Source organism: Besnoitia besnoiti (genome assembly GCF_002563875.1).
Source record: "Besnoitia besnoiti strain Bb-Ger1 chromosome Unknown contig00015, whole genome shotgun sequence".
NCBI classification, from domain to species: Eukaryota; Apicomplexa; class Conoidasida; order Eucoccidiorida; family Sarcocystidae; genus Besnoitia; species Besnoitia besnoiti.
Genome location: NW_021703917.1, coordinates 387911 through 403175, shown reverse-complemented (window position 1 = coordinate 403175; position 15265 = coordinate 387911). Strand labels below are relative to the sequence as shown.

Here is a 15265-nt window from a genome sequence, read left to right as displayed (position 1 = left end):
GGACTCACAATCAGTAGCACGCGCGAAGAAACCCAGAAATCCTCACAGGCACAGAGACCATGCCGTGGCGTCAAATACGTCAGCAAAAGGAACCCCTGTAGACAAGGTCGCGTATATCACAGACGCTACGGGAAAACGTACACTCAGGGTTCGCGCACGCCTGTTCCCGACGACGGTGGATTGGGAGCAAGCCGATGGTAGTTAGTTGCCCGCCCCGGAACCGGCCTGCGAAAAGAAGCAAACTTGGCTGAGATTGATCGCCACAGGTTCTGCTGAATATAACGGGGCAATAAGATGCCTCGTCGCCCAGAAGAATGTGGGATGATGCTAGACCATCCGTAGCCGAGCGCCGCTATTGAGGCATGGCGGATTCGTACCTTAGTTGAACCGCTAGGCGTTACACCATCACCCCTCAGCATCCCCCCCCTCCTCCCCCATGTAGAAGTTAGACGATTCCAGTGGGCTCGCTCCTTTTTGCCCATACAAGAGAAAAAACCCCTGCACTGCCCCTTTTTATGTCAGTCTGCAGCACTAACCGAGCGCTAAGCCATTGAGCACTGCTCACTCTTGCTGCTTTACCCCCGTCCGCAATAGCGTCGCGTACTCTCACAACGAACGATACCCTGAATTGTGGTTGATGTTGCATTCACTGTTGTCCCCAGTGGTTAACGTTTGTACGCCGGAGCCTGACTGCCTCTCTTAATCCTTCCCCTGTGAGAGCTCTTTCTGCGAATATACTCCGTCCCATTCAGAATCTTCCTCTTCCTATCAGAGCACCACATCGAACCCTCCTCTGTGCCACGCGGACCTCCCAATCCCCCCTTCTGAATGCTCCCCCTTGCTTCGCCACCTGTCACTGTGGCTGCATTCTTCACGTCTGACCGTACGGACGCCTGGCGCATCATCGCGGGAGCAGGCACGATCACAGATGACACCGACGCGGTTTGGTCGCCAAGTTCACTGCGTCGTGAGACGAATTCCTCTGCGCAAAATTTCAACCCCATGGTACGTTTCACGGCCTGCATGTGGGCACACTGTGCGGAACGCGCCAGCGGCACTGCCGTTAGCTCCGCATGAGATACGCCATACGGAAGGGCCGCGGCCACTGGCACACGGCTTCGCTTTCCGGGGAAGTCGCCAGGTGTCGAGATTTGGACACCGGGGAAGGAGCGCCACCAGTACTGAAGAGATGCAGTGGAAGAAGAGAGAGATGCAGCGGAGGGAGAGGAGGATGACGGGAAAGAGTGCGCATAGATGTGACCAGATATCGAGGCAGAGAGATCGGATGAGCTGCAGTCGAAGGAGAAGGAAACAGGAAAAGAACGCGACCGGTAGGAAGAAGCACGCAAGCACCCCGAAGAGAAGGAACGAACAGTCCAGGCCGCTGCAGAAGGGGGCGACGGCAACAGAGAGCAGACATCATACTGGGCAGAAGCTCCACAGAAGAACTGGGACAAACGCTGTGAGTCGCGTGAAGCAGAGAAACGAAGAGGTGGTACTGCCTCGCAGGTGCGTGGAGTGCGAGCCCAGGGGCCGGTACGGATATTCTCCAGGAGAGCAGCCTTTCCCCATGGAGGCCGTACAAGGAACCGCGGCATGGCGGGCCGATGCTAAAGAACTTGATCCCTATAAGGAGCTCGACGTGATGCGAATTGCCAGTGATGCCTTGGTCTCACCCGTATCGGGAGTCAAGGCGAAAACGAATGAAATCGCGTCAACAAGCAGTGGCGCATGCCGACGACGAGAAAATGGAACGGGGAGACAGTGCCGCTCTGCGGCAACACCAAGTTACGTAGAGCTGATTCTCGACCTCCGCCTGTGAAAAACACACTGCTTCTTTGCTCAGAAGGGGGCAACTGTTTTCCTTTCAGATAGCACAGCGCGGATTCGCTCGCTGACGCCCGGGTAGTCTTGCTCGTTGTCTTTCGATGGGTTTGCGCATGCAGCTGAGGTATGGAACAGCGAGAGAAGAACTGCCCGGTCGTCCAAGCGTTCCTGCCCGCCATTGAACATCATGTTTTGTTCTTCCTGCTACAAGGAGTGGTAAGGAACTTCTTGGCGCTGCCGAAAAGCAGAAGAAAACACGAAGTGTGCCAGCCCCGCGTCCTGTTTTTCCGTGGTTGAAGTATCGGGTTGTTTCTCATTTAAGAATCTTCATGTGCCTTCAGGGGGGGCGCTGTTTTCCCTTGTTTCTTGTTTTAAGATAATTGAGATATACGTCGAATCGATAACAGCAGAGAACGGGATCATAGGATGGACACCATCATTCCGACGTCCAGCTCTTTTTCCTGAGACGATTTCCTGCTGCTCGTCGCTGTTGTCGTATCAAAAAGCATGCCGGAGTTTCATCGAACGCCAGGCTCTGAATGAGGGCTGTGGCATTGCTTGGCTTCCTCTGTTTGTCTGTGAGGTTTTTTTTCTTTTCTCATGGGTGTCTGTGCTGGTTCATGAGCGGAGGATCTTCTCGGAGAGCCGGAACAAGCTCTTCTTTCCCCGTCGTTATTGCTTCCCTGCTTCGTTTCTGCGGTGTATGAACGGCAGCGCGCTAGAGGGGTATCCGCGCGGTTTTCCCCCCAATTTCAATGGAGTTTATTGAATTTTCGTCCGTCTTCTCCCCTGTTTCATTGTGCCACCATTCATCTAGTTTTCTTTCTGTCCGACCACTCTGGCTCGTGCATTGAGCATCAATATAATTCCGTATGACTGGGTCGAGAATCCCTAGTCATTTCGTATCGATTTCGCTGCCCTCATCGTTCCTCGCTCAAGGTAAGCGCCTCGACCGGTGTGCCGAGGAGAGATTGTTGCGCCTCTTCTCCGTTTTTTTTCCGGTGCGCCACTGCGGTCTCCCGTTCCTCCCAAACAGACGCATAGAGACTGCACACCCCTGTTTCCGTCGGTTTGAGCTCCTCACATCGGGTTGGAAGATCCGAGAGCGAAGCACGTATTTGCTCCGATATTCCGTTCGTTATCCTGTCCTCTCCTACCTCGCGTTTGCCTCCTCGCGCGGGGGGAGGCACTGCTCGGGTCGTCCTTCCTCCTCGTTGTATGTTGCGTTTTTCTTCGACGACTCGCGTTTGAGCGGCTCTTACACCCAGCAGGTATCGCCGAAAACTAACAGGCGCACGGGGGCGGGGGTTCCTATAGAATGGAATTCCCCCGTTATTCGAGCCCACTCTGCGCAAAAACGGGGACTGTATGCGATTGCAGCGTCTGATTGTTGCTTAGGCAGGGCGCCTGCCTGTTGCGTCCGTTTTTACTTCCTTGCTCGAGAGGCTGGGCACCTTCCGCGATTTGCTTTCGTGGAGCTGCCGAAAAACTGGGTGGGGGGGGGACGCCGCGGGTGGAGACCCAGACAGTTCTGCCGCACTGCATCTGCAAGCTCGTCTTTTTCGTCTCTAATTACAGGTTTGACAGGGGCAGCTTTGCCGGCATGGCTCGCTGAGGCGGCTTCAGGCCTCCATTCTTCAGCTCTGCGTGCGGTTGTGCCCTGCTCTCCTTTTTTCTGTACGCCCCCTGCCCCGGAGGTGTGCGCCCCCCGTGTCTCGCCTCCTGTCTCCTTCCTTGTCTCACGGCCTTCTGAGGCTGCGTTTGTTCCCTTCGCGGGAAGCATAGGCCAGGAGAGTTCTCGCTGCCGCTGCACATTGTGAGGAGCTGCCTGCGACTCCCAGCACCAGAGAATAACGAATTGAAGAACGGAATCGCGTCCAGTCAGGAGGATGTGCGGGGGGCAGCGGCGGTTGTGACGGAGCCGCGCATGACAGGATCAGGGTGCAGCAGGGAGGGTAGGACAGACTCCTTCACTCGTCTCTCCTTCACCAGCCCGAGGGAAACAACGAAATACGCCCCATCTGCGGCATCTGGCAGTCGACGTAAACCTGTTTCGGCTCAGACTGCGGCTCGCCGGCATGCTGTCCATTGAGCAGTAAGAAAGGAGTTTAGAGTGCATCCATGGGACGGAGGGAGCAAGGATTGAGGGCGACGACTCTCTGGCGGGTGGGAGGTGGGTGGGGCGGGGGCATGAGGCTCACGGGGTGGGTCCGTGCCGCTTTCTGAGAGGGGGGGTTGTTTTGGTGCATCGTGTGCTTGTCTTTTTTTCCGTTTCCATGCGGGCCGCGGGGCGTCTCCCCTCCGTTTTTCTCTCGGTGGCCTCCCTGCGGTCTGCCACTCGTGTGCTTTAGTCCTTCAATTTTGGGATGTTATCCGCATGAAGCAGCATGGCATTGCGTCTCCCGCCTCTTCTCCGCGTTGCCAACGCCCCAGGCGTCATTTTTCTCTCCCACGACCGCTCGACTGTCTTTCCGCGTCCGCAGGCTGCATGCGCACACGTGCGCAGAACTGGTGGGGATGTGCAGAGAGCTCGGCCTGCCTCACTCCGGACGTCGAAAGCAGGTTCTGGTGCAGGCGCTCTACGACTACCAGCGCTCGAACGGCGGCATTCCTACGCAGCTCGTCACCCGCTTCGCCGGGCGGCATGCGCAGAACTCTGCAGCCGCAAGAGGCTTTTCACAACATGTCCAACACGCTGCGCAAGCGCTGCCTGCTCATCACGGACAGCCTCCAGGTACGAGCGGGATAGAACGTACTCGCGCGCGGCGCAGATGCGCTGACCGGCGCACCCAGGAGCTGCGCGTCCCAGGTACACCGCCGCTTTCGTGTGCGTTCCAGTAGAGCATTTGAATTCTGCTCGACTTGCAAGTGCGCTTGAGAGAAGCTGCAAGCGCATGTCTTCTCTTCTGACTTGCATCTAGGTGCAGACGGCAAGTCTACGTGCCTCGCGTTCCAGCTGCTACAGCGGTGGTTTTGGTGAGGCCGCCCGAGCTCCTGGGGGATGGAGACTTCTTCGCCGTGGTGTGACCGGGGTGCAGCTTCGGCGCGGTCAGGTTCTGCCTTGCCTTCGACGCGTCTGCGGGGTTCCTGCCGGCTGCGCGTCGCCGCCCCGTTCCGCGTCGTTCCGCTGCCCACCCGTCGTCGCTCTGCCTGTGCGCCGTGGCCTGCCTCCACATGTCCTTTTCTCTGCAGGGCACCACTACATTCCTCCGTACTCTTCGTCTGCGAACTACAGTCACGACTCCTCTCTGAATTTGTATCCCTCTTCCTCTCACCGCGGGGGTCACTCGGCGTCTTCCTCGAACCCCCACGGCCGCGCGAACCAGCCGCTGCTGGCGGGCTCTGCCGCCGAGGGCCTCGCGGCGCCCACGGCGCCCCCCCCGGCGACGTTCGCCAACCGCGGGTTCCACGGAGCGACTGTAAATGGCGCTCTGCACGCTGGCTCAACGCAGGCGGCCGACGGCAGGACTGCGTTCGCCTCGCTGGTCCATCAGGGCGGCGCGCCGCAGGACGCTGAATTCGGCGGGGCTTCCGCGGCGACCCCCGGAACGGGCCTCTACGCCAAATGCCTCTGCCGCGGCGCCGCGGGAAACGCCGGACCTCGCAAAGGCCACACCGCCGCTGCGCTCAAGTGCTCGACCTGCGGAGGATGGAATGTAAGTGAAAATCCAAGCGGCGAGCGGCGGAAGGTGGGGGGGAGGGGGGCGGTAGGGCGGGGGGAGGAGGGATCGGCGTGTGGGGTGCGTGTGCCTGTCGAGCAGTCTTACGGTTTTGCGTTGCGCGGCCCCACTAGAGCGTCGCGCAGTCTTTCTTTGGCGGAGTATGAAGGATCCCTGTTTTGGTCCGGTGTGCACGGGGTCTCTGTTGTGTTTCAGAGGCGTGCCCACTCTGGCCTGAAGAGGCACAATCCGTTTGCTATGGGAACGTGAGCAGGGACGCCAGAGAGTGGAGTGCGTGGAACGGTCTCTTGCTGCTTCCATCAGACTGTGGACGATGTGCATTCTGCGTCCCTCGTTGCAGCACCCAGGATGCTACCCGGCGGAGTGCAACACGCAGAGCTTCGTGTGCTCCATGTGCCGAATGAAGCGACTTGATCCTTTCTATCCTGTTGTAAGCCTTGTGCCTTCTCCGCCCACAAAAGGGGGTTCGCAGAGGAGGCCTGCTGCGGAGCTGGGGAGGGCTGTCATGCCGTGCTCGATGCGAAAGATGTAGATATGTATGAGCGTTGAGAGGAAATTTCCATTTTACTGGAATGATTTTCATTGAAATGAAGCGGTGCGCGCTCATTCAGAATAGCCGTGTGCCTTCGCTCATGTACACCAGTAGTGCTGCCCTCTCTCAGCTGAAGGCGTATATCTGTTTGCATACATGCCTAAGACGTGTAAACTCTAGTGCGCTTTTTGTTGCAAGCATGTCGAGGAGGGAGCCCAACCAGGAAGGTTCATGGACCCGGTCGGCTCTCGTCCTCCACGTGAAGTTCTCTCGGCTCGCGTTTCTTGCCGCACGAATAATGGAAACATGCTTGTCGTCTGCTGGTGCGTGCGGTGCTTTTCTCGTCAGGCAGAAGTTCTGTGGGAAGCGCGGCTCGAGTTGAGCCACTACGCCTTCGAGCTGAATGCTCAGAATTTGCGCAAGTGGAGAGCCGAAGGAAAAGAAGTCATTGTTCGCTGCATGCAGGTCGACCTTCAGCCTCTCTACCAGACCTGGCCCAAGTCTATCAACATCACTGTGAACGGGAGAGTAAGCAGGACGCCGCATTCTTCGTCTCCTCAGTGCGGGTCTCCTTTGTAGGAGGCACCGCCATTGACTCTATTGCTGTCCTTTCAGGTTTGCCGGCTAGCCTGCTAAACGGCGGAAATGAAGCGCACCTGTGCTTGCTACAAGAGAGAAGGCAGGGAGAATAGACAAAAGAGCGTTTCTGACGCTCTGCGGATACGGGGATCAGGCGCTACACACATACATACACGTTGGACGCCCGTCTGTAGCGGTTGTCGTGTGTTTCTGAGCGGCCCTCTAGCCGGCAGGTACATCCCGCTTTTGTCTTCGTTCCCGCGAGACTGTTTGTCTTGGCCTAACTGTGCCATTCGAGGGTCATTGTGCTCCGGTCTCCTGTGCGCTTCTTTCTCGCATCCCGGCGTCTACGTAACCTCGTCGTTGGCAGACGGAGGAGACTGTTGCGGCGCCGTCGTGGGAGCACAAGCGAAGAGATACGCCCATTCCAGTGAGCTCGAAATGGAACCAGTGCTGAGCCGCATTCGTCCTCTCCGCAAATGCGTTACCACTAAGGCATGCATATATGTATGTACACATGTGTGTGTGCATGCATCTTTATATATATATATATATATATGCATATAATGTGTGTATATCTATCTCTGTATTTATGTATATAAATATGCGTATCCATTCATTTATATGTATATCTATTATCTGCGTATGTGGTGAAGCTCGTGGCACATTATGTCCAAGCTCGCCTTCAAATGGCCAACTCTGCGCTCCGGGACTGGGCTTGTTTCACTTGCCGTTCGCGAAACGTGATGCGGGCGCCTTTGTGCAGATCACGCAATACCTGAAGACTAGCCGCAACCGCATCGAGTTCACCTGGACGAACTACGACGAGCCTCAGCAGTTCCACCTTGCGGTGCTTCTCTGCGAGTCGAAGACGCCCGACGCGCTGGCGGTGAGAGGCGCAGGATGCAGACTTGCTCACAAACATGCGCTCCATGTGAAGCCCTGCTCGACTGCACCCTGGGCGCACCAAGTCCCGTGACACACGCATGCACTTTCCCTACCTCTGTCAAGTTCCTTCTCTATTTTCTCGTGTACGCGCATGTCCGCAGATGCCTGCCCCGTGGCTCGCCAGCTGTGTGCAGGATGTGTTTTCATTTTGGAAGAGGCTGCCTCGTTGCCAAGCCGTCGCAGGCGGAGTGGTATGCGTCACTGGCGCTGTGTCTCCTTGTGGCTCGTTGCGTCTTCCTTGTTCTCCGCAGAACCAAGTTTGGCAGCAGGGGCAGGTGGCGGAAGCGGACGCAGAGAAGCGCGTACTCGACATTATCGGCAACCGCAGCGGGAAGGACTCTGCGCAGAGCTCCGCGGATGACTCGGATGACGACGACGTGATGTGTCTCGAAGTGACGCGGCGCATCAAGCTGCTTTGTCCAGTCACTTTCACTCGGTGAGGCGAGGCAGTTCAGACATCGAGTCCGAGCGTGGCTTCCACCCAGGGGTGAGCCTTGCCGAGCTCTCCACTCGGCAGTTCTCCGCTTCGCAGTGGGGCTGAAGCTCCTCAACTTCCTCATTCCAGCCTGCCTTGCGTGCCCTGCGTCTTCCGCTGCAGGATTGAAGTCCCTTGCCGCGGCCGGGCCTGCAGGCACCTGCAGTGCTACGATCTGGCGGGCTACCTCCTCGTGACAAAGAACACAAAGGCCTTCAACACGCGCTGGAAGTGCCCGGAGTGTCATCTGTACGTTCGCCCGGACGAGCTCGTCGTCGACGGCTTTGTACAGAAAGTCTTGTCCAACACGGACGAGGAGGCGACGGTCGTCGAGTTGGAGCCGGTAGGCGGGCGCGGGGAGCTCTCTGGACTCACCACCTTGCGAATCTGCGCCTCGAACGTCACGAATTTCACACCGTTCCACAGAGAGGAGCTCTGCAGCCTGAGAGAGGGGCAAGCGGGATGAGTGGATTGTGTCTCGGTATCAGGGCCTGTTCATGCGGCCTTTGCGGTTCTGCTTGAATTCCGCCTCACGCACCCGCACCCTGACTTCTGCGCCAGAGACGGTGCCTCCCGCCTTGCAGGGCCGCACATGCTGAGTGCAGATTTAGAAGTGCAGAGTTCAGTTGCCTCAGCGGTGGGCGCTTGAGTCGCGCGAAGTGGCGTCGGTCCGCCCTCTCTACCCAACCCTAAACCGCGACGCGACGTTCGGTTCGACTCAATCCTCATGCAGTGTCGCGCTGCTCCCCGCATACCTCTCAGGATGCTTCGTTTCGAGTGGTGACGGAAAAGGAGTTGAAAGAGGAGTCCAAGCGAGCGGAGGAGCAGCGGCAGCTGGCGTCAAATGCTGGCATGCGCGGTCTAAAGGACGGCGGCAGACAGGCCTCTCCGGAAGGCGAGGTACTTAAGATCACTATTATATATATGTGGATCACTATTATATATATGTACTAAACACAGACTTATTTATATATATGTTTGTGCTAAATACATCTTTGTTCAATATAGACACGTAGGTTTGGAAAGATGTGAGGTGGTAAGTTCGAGAGTCCGCCCTAGCATCGGTCTCTTCCTCGCTTTCTCTACATGTAACGCATGTGCTTCCATCGATAACGTGCTTCAGACCTCAGCAGGCTGGTGTCGCCTGGCGGTGCCGTGAAGCGTGTTTAGAGGTCGGTTTTTTCTTTTGTTTCGGTCCATGTCGCGACTGAAGCAAATAGAGCCGTCGACGGGCACGGCGTTTGCGTTTCTGCCTCGTTTTTCTCGTTTGCGGGGGTTGTTTTTTCGCTCGCCGCTGTCGTATTTTGCTGCGCCAAGCACGACATCACCAGCACACAGCACTAAGTCCTTCAGTGCATGACGGGTCGTTTGCCTGGCTGTCATTTTCTTCGTGTGCGTGCATGCAGACGAATCTGTCTCGAGACGGGCCGGCGAAGAAGGCTTTCGAAGTCGTAGAAATGCGTAAGAGACGCTTGATCCGTCGCTCTCTCCAGGGTGTGATGGATAGCGAGGGCGCCGACTCGCCTCGTCGTCCTTTGCGTGTATGTCATCATGCCTCGCCGCCCTGCGCCCGCACTGTTTACCAGTCCATATCAGTGCGCACAAATATATATATATATATATATTTGCGTGTATGTATTTATGTATTTACATATTATGCAGCAGCTTACGAGACACTGTGTGCGCAGGCCCATGCGTATGCAGTATTCCTCACGCAGTGTGTGCGGCATCATAAATTTATACAGTTGGGGATGAACGTTCCTGTTCTGTTGAAGTAGCGCATGTGGTTTTTGTCACCTTGCCGCGACGATGTCTCCCGGTTTCTCTGCCGTTCCTCAGTGAGCGACTCTGACGACGAAGCCGACGAAACTGCGAACGGAGACGCTGGCGAGGCTCCGCCGCCAGCCGTGTCGGACGCGACCGGCGCGCCCGAGACGGAGACAGATCTCGCATCTGGAGCCCAAGCAGCTGAGCAGGCGAAGGCGCGCCTGCCAAAACCGCCGGTTGCCTACGAGGGAAGCGGTGCTCCGCCTTCGATGACGGTGGAAAGCGGCGATAGGCAGAAAGAGAACGCGCTTGCAAACGGACCGACTGATGGTCACGCGACGTCGAGAGAGCGACCGCGAGTGGACGACGAGGACTGTGAGTTGACTTCTTTTTTTTCCAGCCACCGCCTAAATCTTCGGCGGATAGACATTGTGCTTATAGGCGGTTGATTCAAGATACGACGTTGTGCGACCCACATACCGAGGAATGCAGCCTGCTGCCAATGTACGAATCATGCGTCTCGCGCCGGTCTGAATTGTGCCAGTTGGCGGCGTAGGCGGACGAGTGAGTTCGCTGAGCTTCGCACACATAGCGTCTCACTAACGACTATTCCACTATGAAACAGCGAGCCCAGACATGTCTTAGGCAAAGTCTCCGTCCCTCTCTCCGTTCCTCGTGTGCTGAGACACTCTCCCGATGATGCCGGTCTTGTCCTGCGTTCTCAGGCCTTCCACCGCAGCCCAAGCGTCCGCGCCGCGTCGTCACGTCGCCCTGCTCGTCGCCGCGCCCCAAAGACGTGCCCTGTGCGCCGCTCTCTGACGCGCCGCCGATGGCTGGCGAGGGCGGCGCCGCCGCTCGTCCGCCTGCTCCGCCGTCTGCCTGCGGGTGCACAGGGGCTGGCGCGTCTTCTTCGGTGCCCGCCTCTTCGCCCGCTCCGCCTCCAGGCGCCGCCGCGGCGGTGGCTCAGCAGCCGTGCCCTCTCCCCCCTCCCTCCCCGTTGCCTCCGACGCTCCAGGGCGCGCGAGGCGAAGAACCTGACATCTTCGTCGTGCTTTCCTCCGACGAAGAAGACGACTTTCCGGCGTTGCCCGCGGGCGTGCAGGCGGCGTCTGGGGCAGGCGCCTCGCGAGCCACGAGCGATCAGGACCGAGCCGGAGAAAGGCCGAGAGAAGACGGCGCCGACGCCGGACGACGGGCACTCCTCGCCTGCGATCCGAAGAAGAGCGGAAAAGGCGGAGGCAGGAGACAAACGATGCTGCGGTGTAAGTCACTGCTGTGTCCAGGGAAAGAGGAGGGGGGGGGGGGGGGGGGGGGGGGGGGGGGGGGGGGGGAGGGGATGAGAAAGAATCGTATCCGTAACGGAGAGTGAGACAGAGGGGGGCGGGTGAACGTATAGAGCTGTGTGGAGCCAGCGGTAGCGAGCTGGTGAGTGCAGTGCTGGACGAAGAAACCGGTCAGCGCTCGGTGGGGCTGGCGCTCCGCAGGGCATCCCACAATTGCCAGAAAGACATCGCCGACAACAAAGACGAGTAAAGTTCCCATGCTCGCGATGCCTTGTTCCCAGTTTCGCGTCCTCTGCTCTTCGGGACGTCTCGTTCACCAGCGGGGTGTGCCTGCGTGTGTGTCGGTTGCCTGCAGTCAAGCAGAAGCAGGAGCTTCCGTCGTCTGACTCCTCGCCGGCGCCCGCTCTCTCCTCGAGCGGCTTCACGCTACCCGGCGGAGCGGCAGCTGCAGACGCGGCGGCCGCGTTTGCAAGCCTCGCGCCGCAGGGAGGGACGTTTTCGCCATTTTCTGGTGCGCTGGGGCAGGGCGCCGCCACATCCCACTACGCTTCTCCTGTCCCGCAGTCCGTTCCAGATCATGTCGGCCTGCCTGCGATCTCTGGCGCGCCACTTCAACACTCGCTCAACTTTTCTTCGCTGGCTGGCGCGGCTGCAGACAACCCGATTTCAGTTATTGACTCGAGCGACGGGGAGGACGAGGAAGAAGAGGCGGGCGACGACGCAGCGGGGGAACCTCAACACCAGCCGGAGGCGGCAAGCCCCTGCGCAGAATCCGTGACGCAGCAGGAGCCGCTGGGAAGTGGAAATCCCCCGCAGGAGAAGGAAAGCCAACCTGCAACCGCGGCCGCTGACGCCGGTACGCGTGCGTCGCGAGATCAGGTCGGTGCGACGCCCTCCTCTATCCGCATGCGTTCTGCTCAATCGGCGAACTCTTCGGACCCACACCGGGCGGCCGCGGCTCGCTCGCTCGCTGTTCCACGTGTATCTTCGTCGTCTTCGTTTTCCTCTTCTTCAGCGGCCGCGCATTCCTCTGCGGAGCTGGCTCGGGGTGCCGCGAGTGAGTACTCCCCGGGGGCGCGAGGTGCGCGAGGCACAGATGCTGAAGGCGCGAGGACAGACGGCGAAAACCCTCCGGCGACGCTTCAGCCATGGCTCTGCGCGCCACCCGGGGCCGCGCCGGCCGCAACCGACTCTCCGGAGCACGAGCGAGCGCATGCACCCGCGCCTCGCCAGGCGGAAGGGGCGAGCGATCCTGCGCCTGTGGAGGCGTTTCGGTCGGGCGGAGCAGAAGCAGAGCGCGGGAGCCTCTCAGACTATTCGAAAAGCAGAGCAGGGGGGGCAGGAGACGCGCCTCAGGTCTCCGCGCAGACGACTGTGAAAAGGGCGCGGGCCCCGGTTGTTCCACCTCCTCTCTTTGTGACTTCGCGGCCTCCTGCGAAGAGCGGAGAGGGTAGAGGCGCGCGAATCAGTTCCGCAGGGCTAGAAGTCGCTCCGCCGGCGTCGCGTGATCCGCGTGACGGTCAGCACGCCACTGGGGCGGGCGGGCGCGCCTCTGAAGCAGCTCCACTGCCTCCGGCAGCGCCAGCTCAAGCTGCGTCCGCTTCCGTGTCAACGGGAGCAAGGGCGAACCACGCGGTTTGCTCGTCTGTTCCTGCTGTACCCCATGGTGTCGCCGCTAGCGGCGGTGCGCCAGAGCCGGGCGGGACTCAGCTGAACCTGTGCGAGGCCTCCACCGGGTCAGCAGGGCCTCTTCTCGCCTCGTCAGGAAGCGCCAGCGGTCTCCAGGCCCCCGCTCTTCACGCGCCTGCAGCAGTCCGCCTGGGGACTAGACAAGATCTTTGTCAGGCTCCAGGGCAGGAGCCCCTCGTGCAGGGAGCGTTTAACGAGTCATCAGGAGCCACAGCAAACGTGGCTTCTCCGTTGTCTTCTTTTCGGCCTGCCAGTGCTGCAGAAGGGGCGAGCACCGACCCAGGGATGTTAGTCTCTGCATTGCCGCCGGCGGGTTCGCCAGCGGCGGCGGCCCGTGCGACTGTTTCGGCGCGTGCTCCATACTCCGAGCCTGGGGCGCCGGTGGCGCAAGTGGGGCCTGAGGCAGTCGCCGCAGGCCCTGCCGCTGCTGCTTGTCCGGCGGCTCCCGTCGTACCGGGGTCAGCTGCTGTGTCTGGAGGTCAGCAGGCGCCACAGCCTCATTGGGCCTTTCATGTTTCGCTGCCTTCTTCCTCGAGCGAAGGCGCGCCGTTTCTCTTGCCGAGCGTGCAGAGACACGGGTCTGGCTCGCAGGGTGGCCCTGGCGAGGCCCGAGACTCGGGGGCCGGAGGCCCGCGGGTCGGCACAGCCCAGCAGCAGCAGGAGATCGAGCTGCATCGTCAGAGACTCCAGCGAAAGAGCGAAGAAGATCTGCAGCTGCTCCTTTCTCAGCAGGAGGCCGCGGCAGGATTTGCGCCTATGCCGAGGACCGTGCTCTCTGGGCTCCACCGGGCCCAGCTTGGCGCGAGTGCGTCGTCTGCTCTTCCTGCGGGGCTCGCCTTCTTGCCCGCAGGCGGCGCGGGTGCGGCCGACTGCTACCAGGCACCCCAAGGGGAGGAGGAGGACGGGTCGTGCGACGCTTACGGAGCCGCAGACCTTTTCGGCCGCTCGTTTTTCTCGCCTCCGCCGCCATGCGTCTTTGCGCGTGCCGCGGCGCCGCACGGAATGCCGGCGTTCGGCACGCCGGGGACGCGGCGGCAGAGGCCGGCTGGCGACGCGCAAGAGTCTGGCGCTGGCGAATTCGCGCAGGTCTCCGAGGGAGCGAGCGAGAGCGACGTGTCCGCGTCCGCACGCGCCGGCGTTCCCACGGAGCACGCTTTGAACTGGACCGAGTTCCACTCAGTCCTGAATGCCGAAGCAGAAGACCAGCGAACGCAGCAGACGTTGAGCGCTCTCTTTGGACCCTCTAAGCCGTCCGATCCTGCGGCAGCCTCGGCGCTGGCGCCTTCCTGCGTCGCGTCCTGGGCGCCTGGTCAGCGCCCCGGGAGGAGGTCGCCTTTTGTCCCCGAAAACGCACTCGCGGCGCGCCCGCGGCTTGGAGGCCGCCCCCACAGCCTCCACAGCGCGGAGGGACTTAGCGCCGAGCGCCTGGGCGGGGAGGGCGGGGCGAGCGGGGCGAGCGGCGCCGTCTCGAGCCGGAACGGCGAGATCGGCGGCAGCCTATGGCCTCGGCGAGACGAAGGGGCGCGGGGGCAGTTCGCCTCCTATCTTCACCAGCAAAGCAGCTGAGGGCGCCGGCGGAGTTCGGTGCGCGAACGTGTCTAGAAAAGAGCCGGTTATGCAGGGAAGTGCGTTTTTCGTCTGTTCGGAGATTCAATCCTCTGCAACTAGGATCCCGGCGGCCTCGCTGAGCAGCTTACTGCCTTCCCCGTCCCGTACGAGACACACCCGCAAGTGTCAGTGGAGCTCACGCGGGGGGGATGGGTGGGGGAAGAATGGTGTTAAGTGGGAACTTTCGTCATGGAGGAAGAAGCGGAGGACCTGTTCGTGACGGATGGAAGAGTCAGAAAGGCGCGTTGGGAGGACGGAGGCTGCAGCGGAAAGGCCGAGCACTGAAAGAGGGGTTGACTAGTTGCCCCCGCAGGAAGGCGGAGGGGCGGGGGGCGGTCAAGCTGCAGCAGAGATCACGCTGGTGCAAAAGGGCCGTGACTGGTGCAACTCAGAAGCGAGACAGGGTAAACCGGGAATCGTCAGGTGCGTCGCAGGTGCTTGGAGCGGAAGATACCGCAGCAGGCCACAAGGCGAAGGTGATGCCAGAAGGAAGGGAGCAGGAGCACGTCCTCACACAGCAGTCGACGTCCAAGAGGAGAGGAAGGAGGGCGCCGGTCCAGCGTGGATCGCGTTAGTGCGTCTCTTTTGTAGAGAACTGAACTTGGAAGTGGCAAGGGGCGAGCCGACCCCTCAGTGCCACGGGCAGCGAAAGTGTCTCTGTTTTGGGCTCGAGGGAGTTCGGTGGCGTGTTTTGCGCTTGTTTTCTGTCGGTCGTTTATCTTGTCGTTCGCTCTCGACTTCGATTGTTTTGTATACAGTTTCGCCGACCCTGTCGGCGCAAGCGGATGTATGCCTCGCGGGGGCTGCAGGTTCCCTACTCGTGGAACACGAACCACCTGAAGCACTGTATCCATCTATCCACTTCCCTCCGCTCCCT

The 15265-nt window shown here is 60.0% G+C and overlaps 2 protein-coding genes across 2 annotated transcripts; one reads left to right on the top strand and one right to left on the bottom strand.

Annotated features, from left to right (window-relative positions):
* Nucleotides 1-665: 665 nt before the first annotated feature.
* On the bottom strand, nt 666-1598 carry BESB_027640 (uncharacterized protein; the record flags this gene model as incomplete). The annotated part of the gene is made up of 1 exon (XM_029361438.1): nt 666-1598. One exon carries the CDS (start codon nt 1596-1598, stop codon nt 666-668), a length of 933 nt encoding a protein of 310 aa, XP_029215338.1.
* A 2746-nt stretch (nt 1599-4344) lies between these two features.
* BESB_027630 (MIZ/SP-RING zinc finger domain-containing protein) lies at nt 4345-14346 on the top strand (the record flags this gene model as incomplete). Its single annotated transcript, XM_029361437.1, has 13 exons — nt 4345-4561; nt 5020-5483; nt 5848-5937; nt 6388-6567; nt 6989-7048; nt 7385-7507; nt 7818-8002; nt 8165-8384; nt 8804-8941; nt 9448-9502; nt 9881-10183; nt 10534-11070; nt 11447-14346. 13 exons carry the CDS (start codon nt 4345-4347, stop codon nt 14344-14346), a joined length of 5472 nt encoding a protein of 1823 aa, XP_029215337.1.
* Nucleotides 14347-15265: the final 919 nt, after the last annotated feature.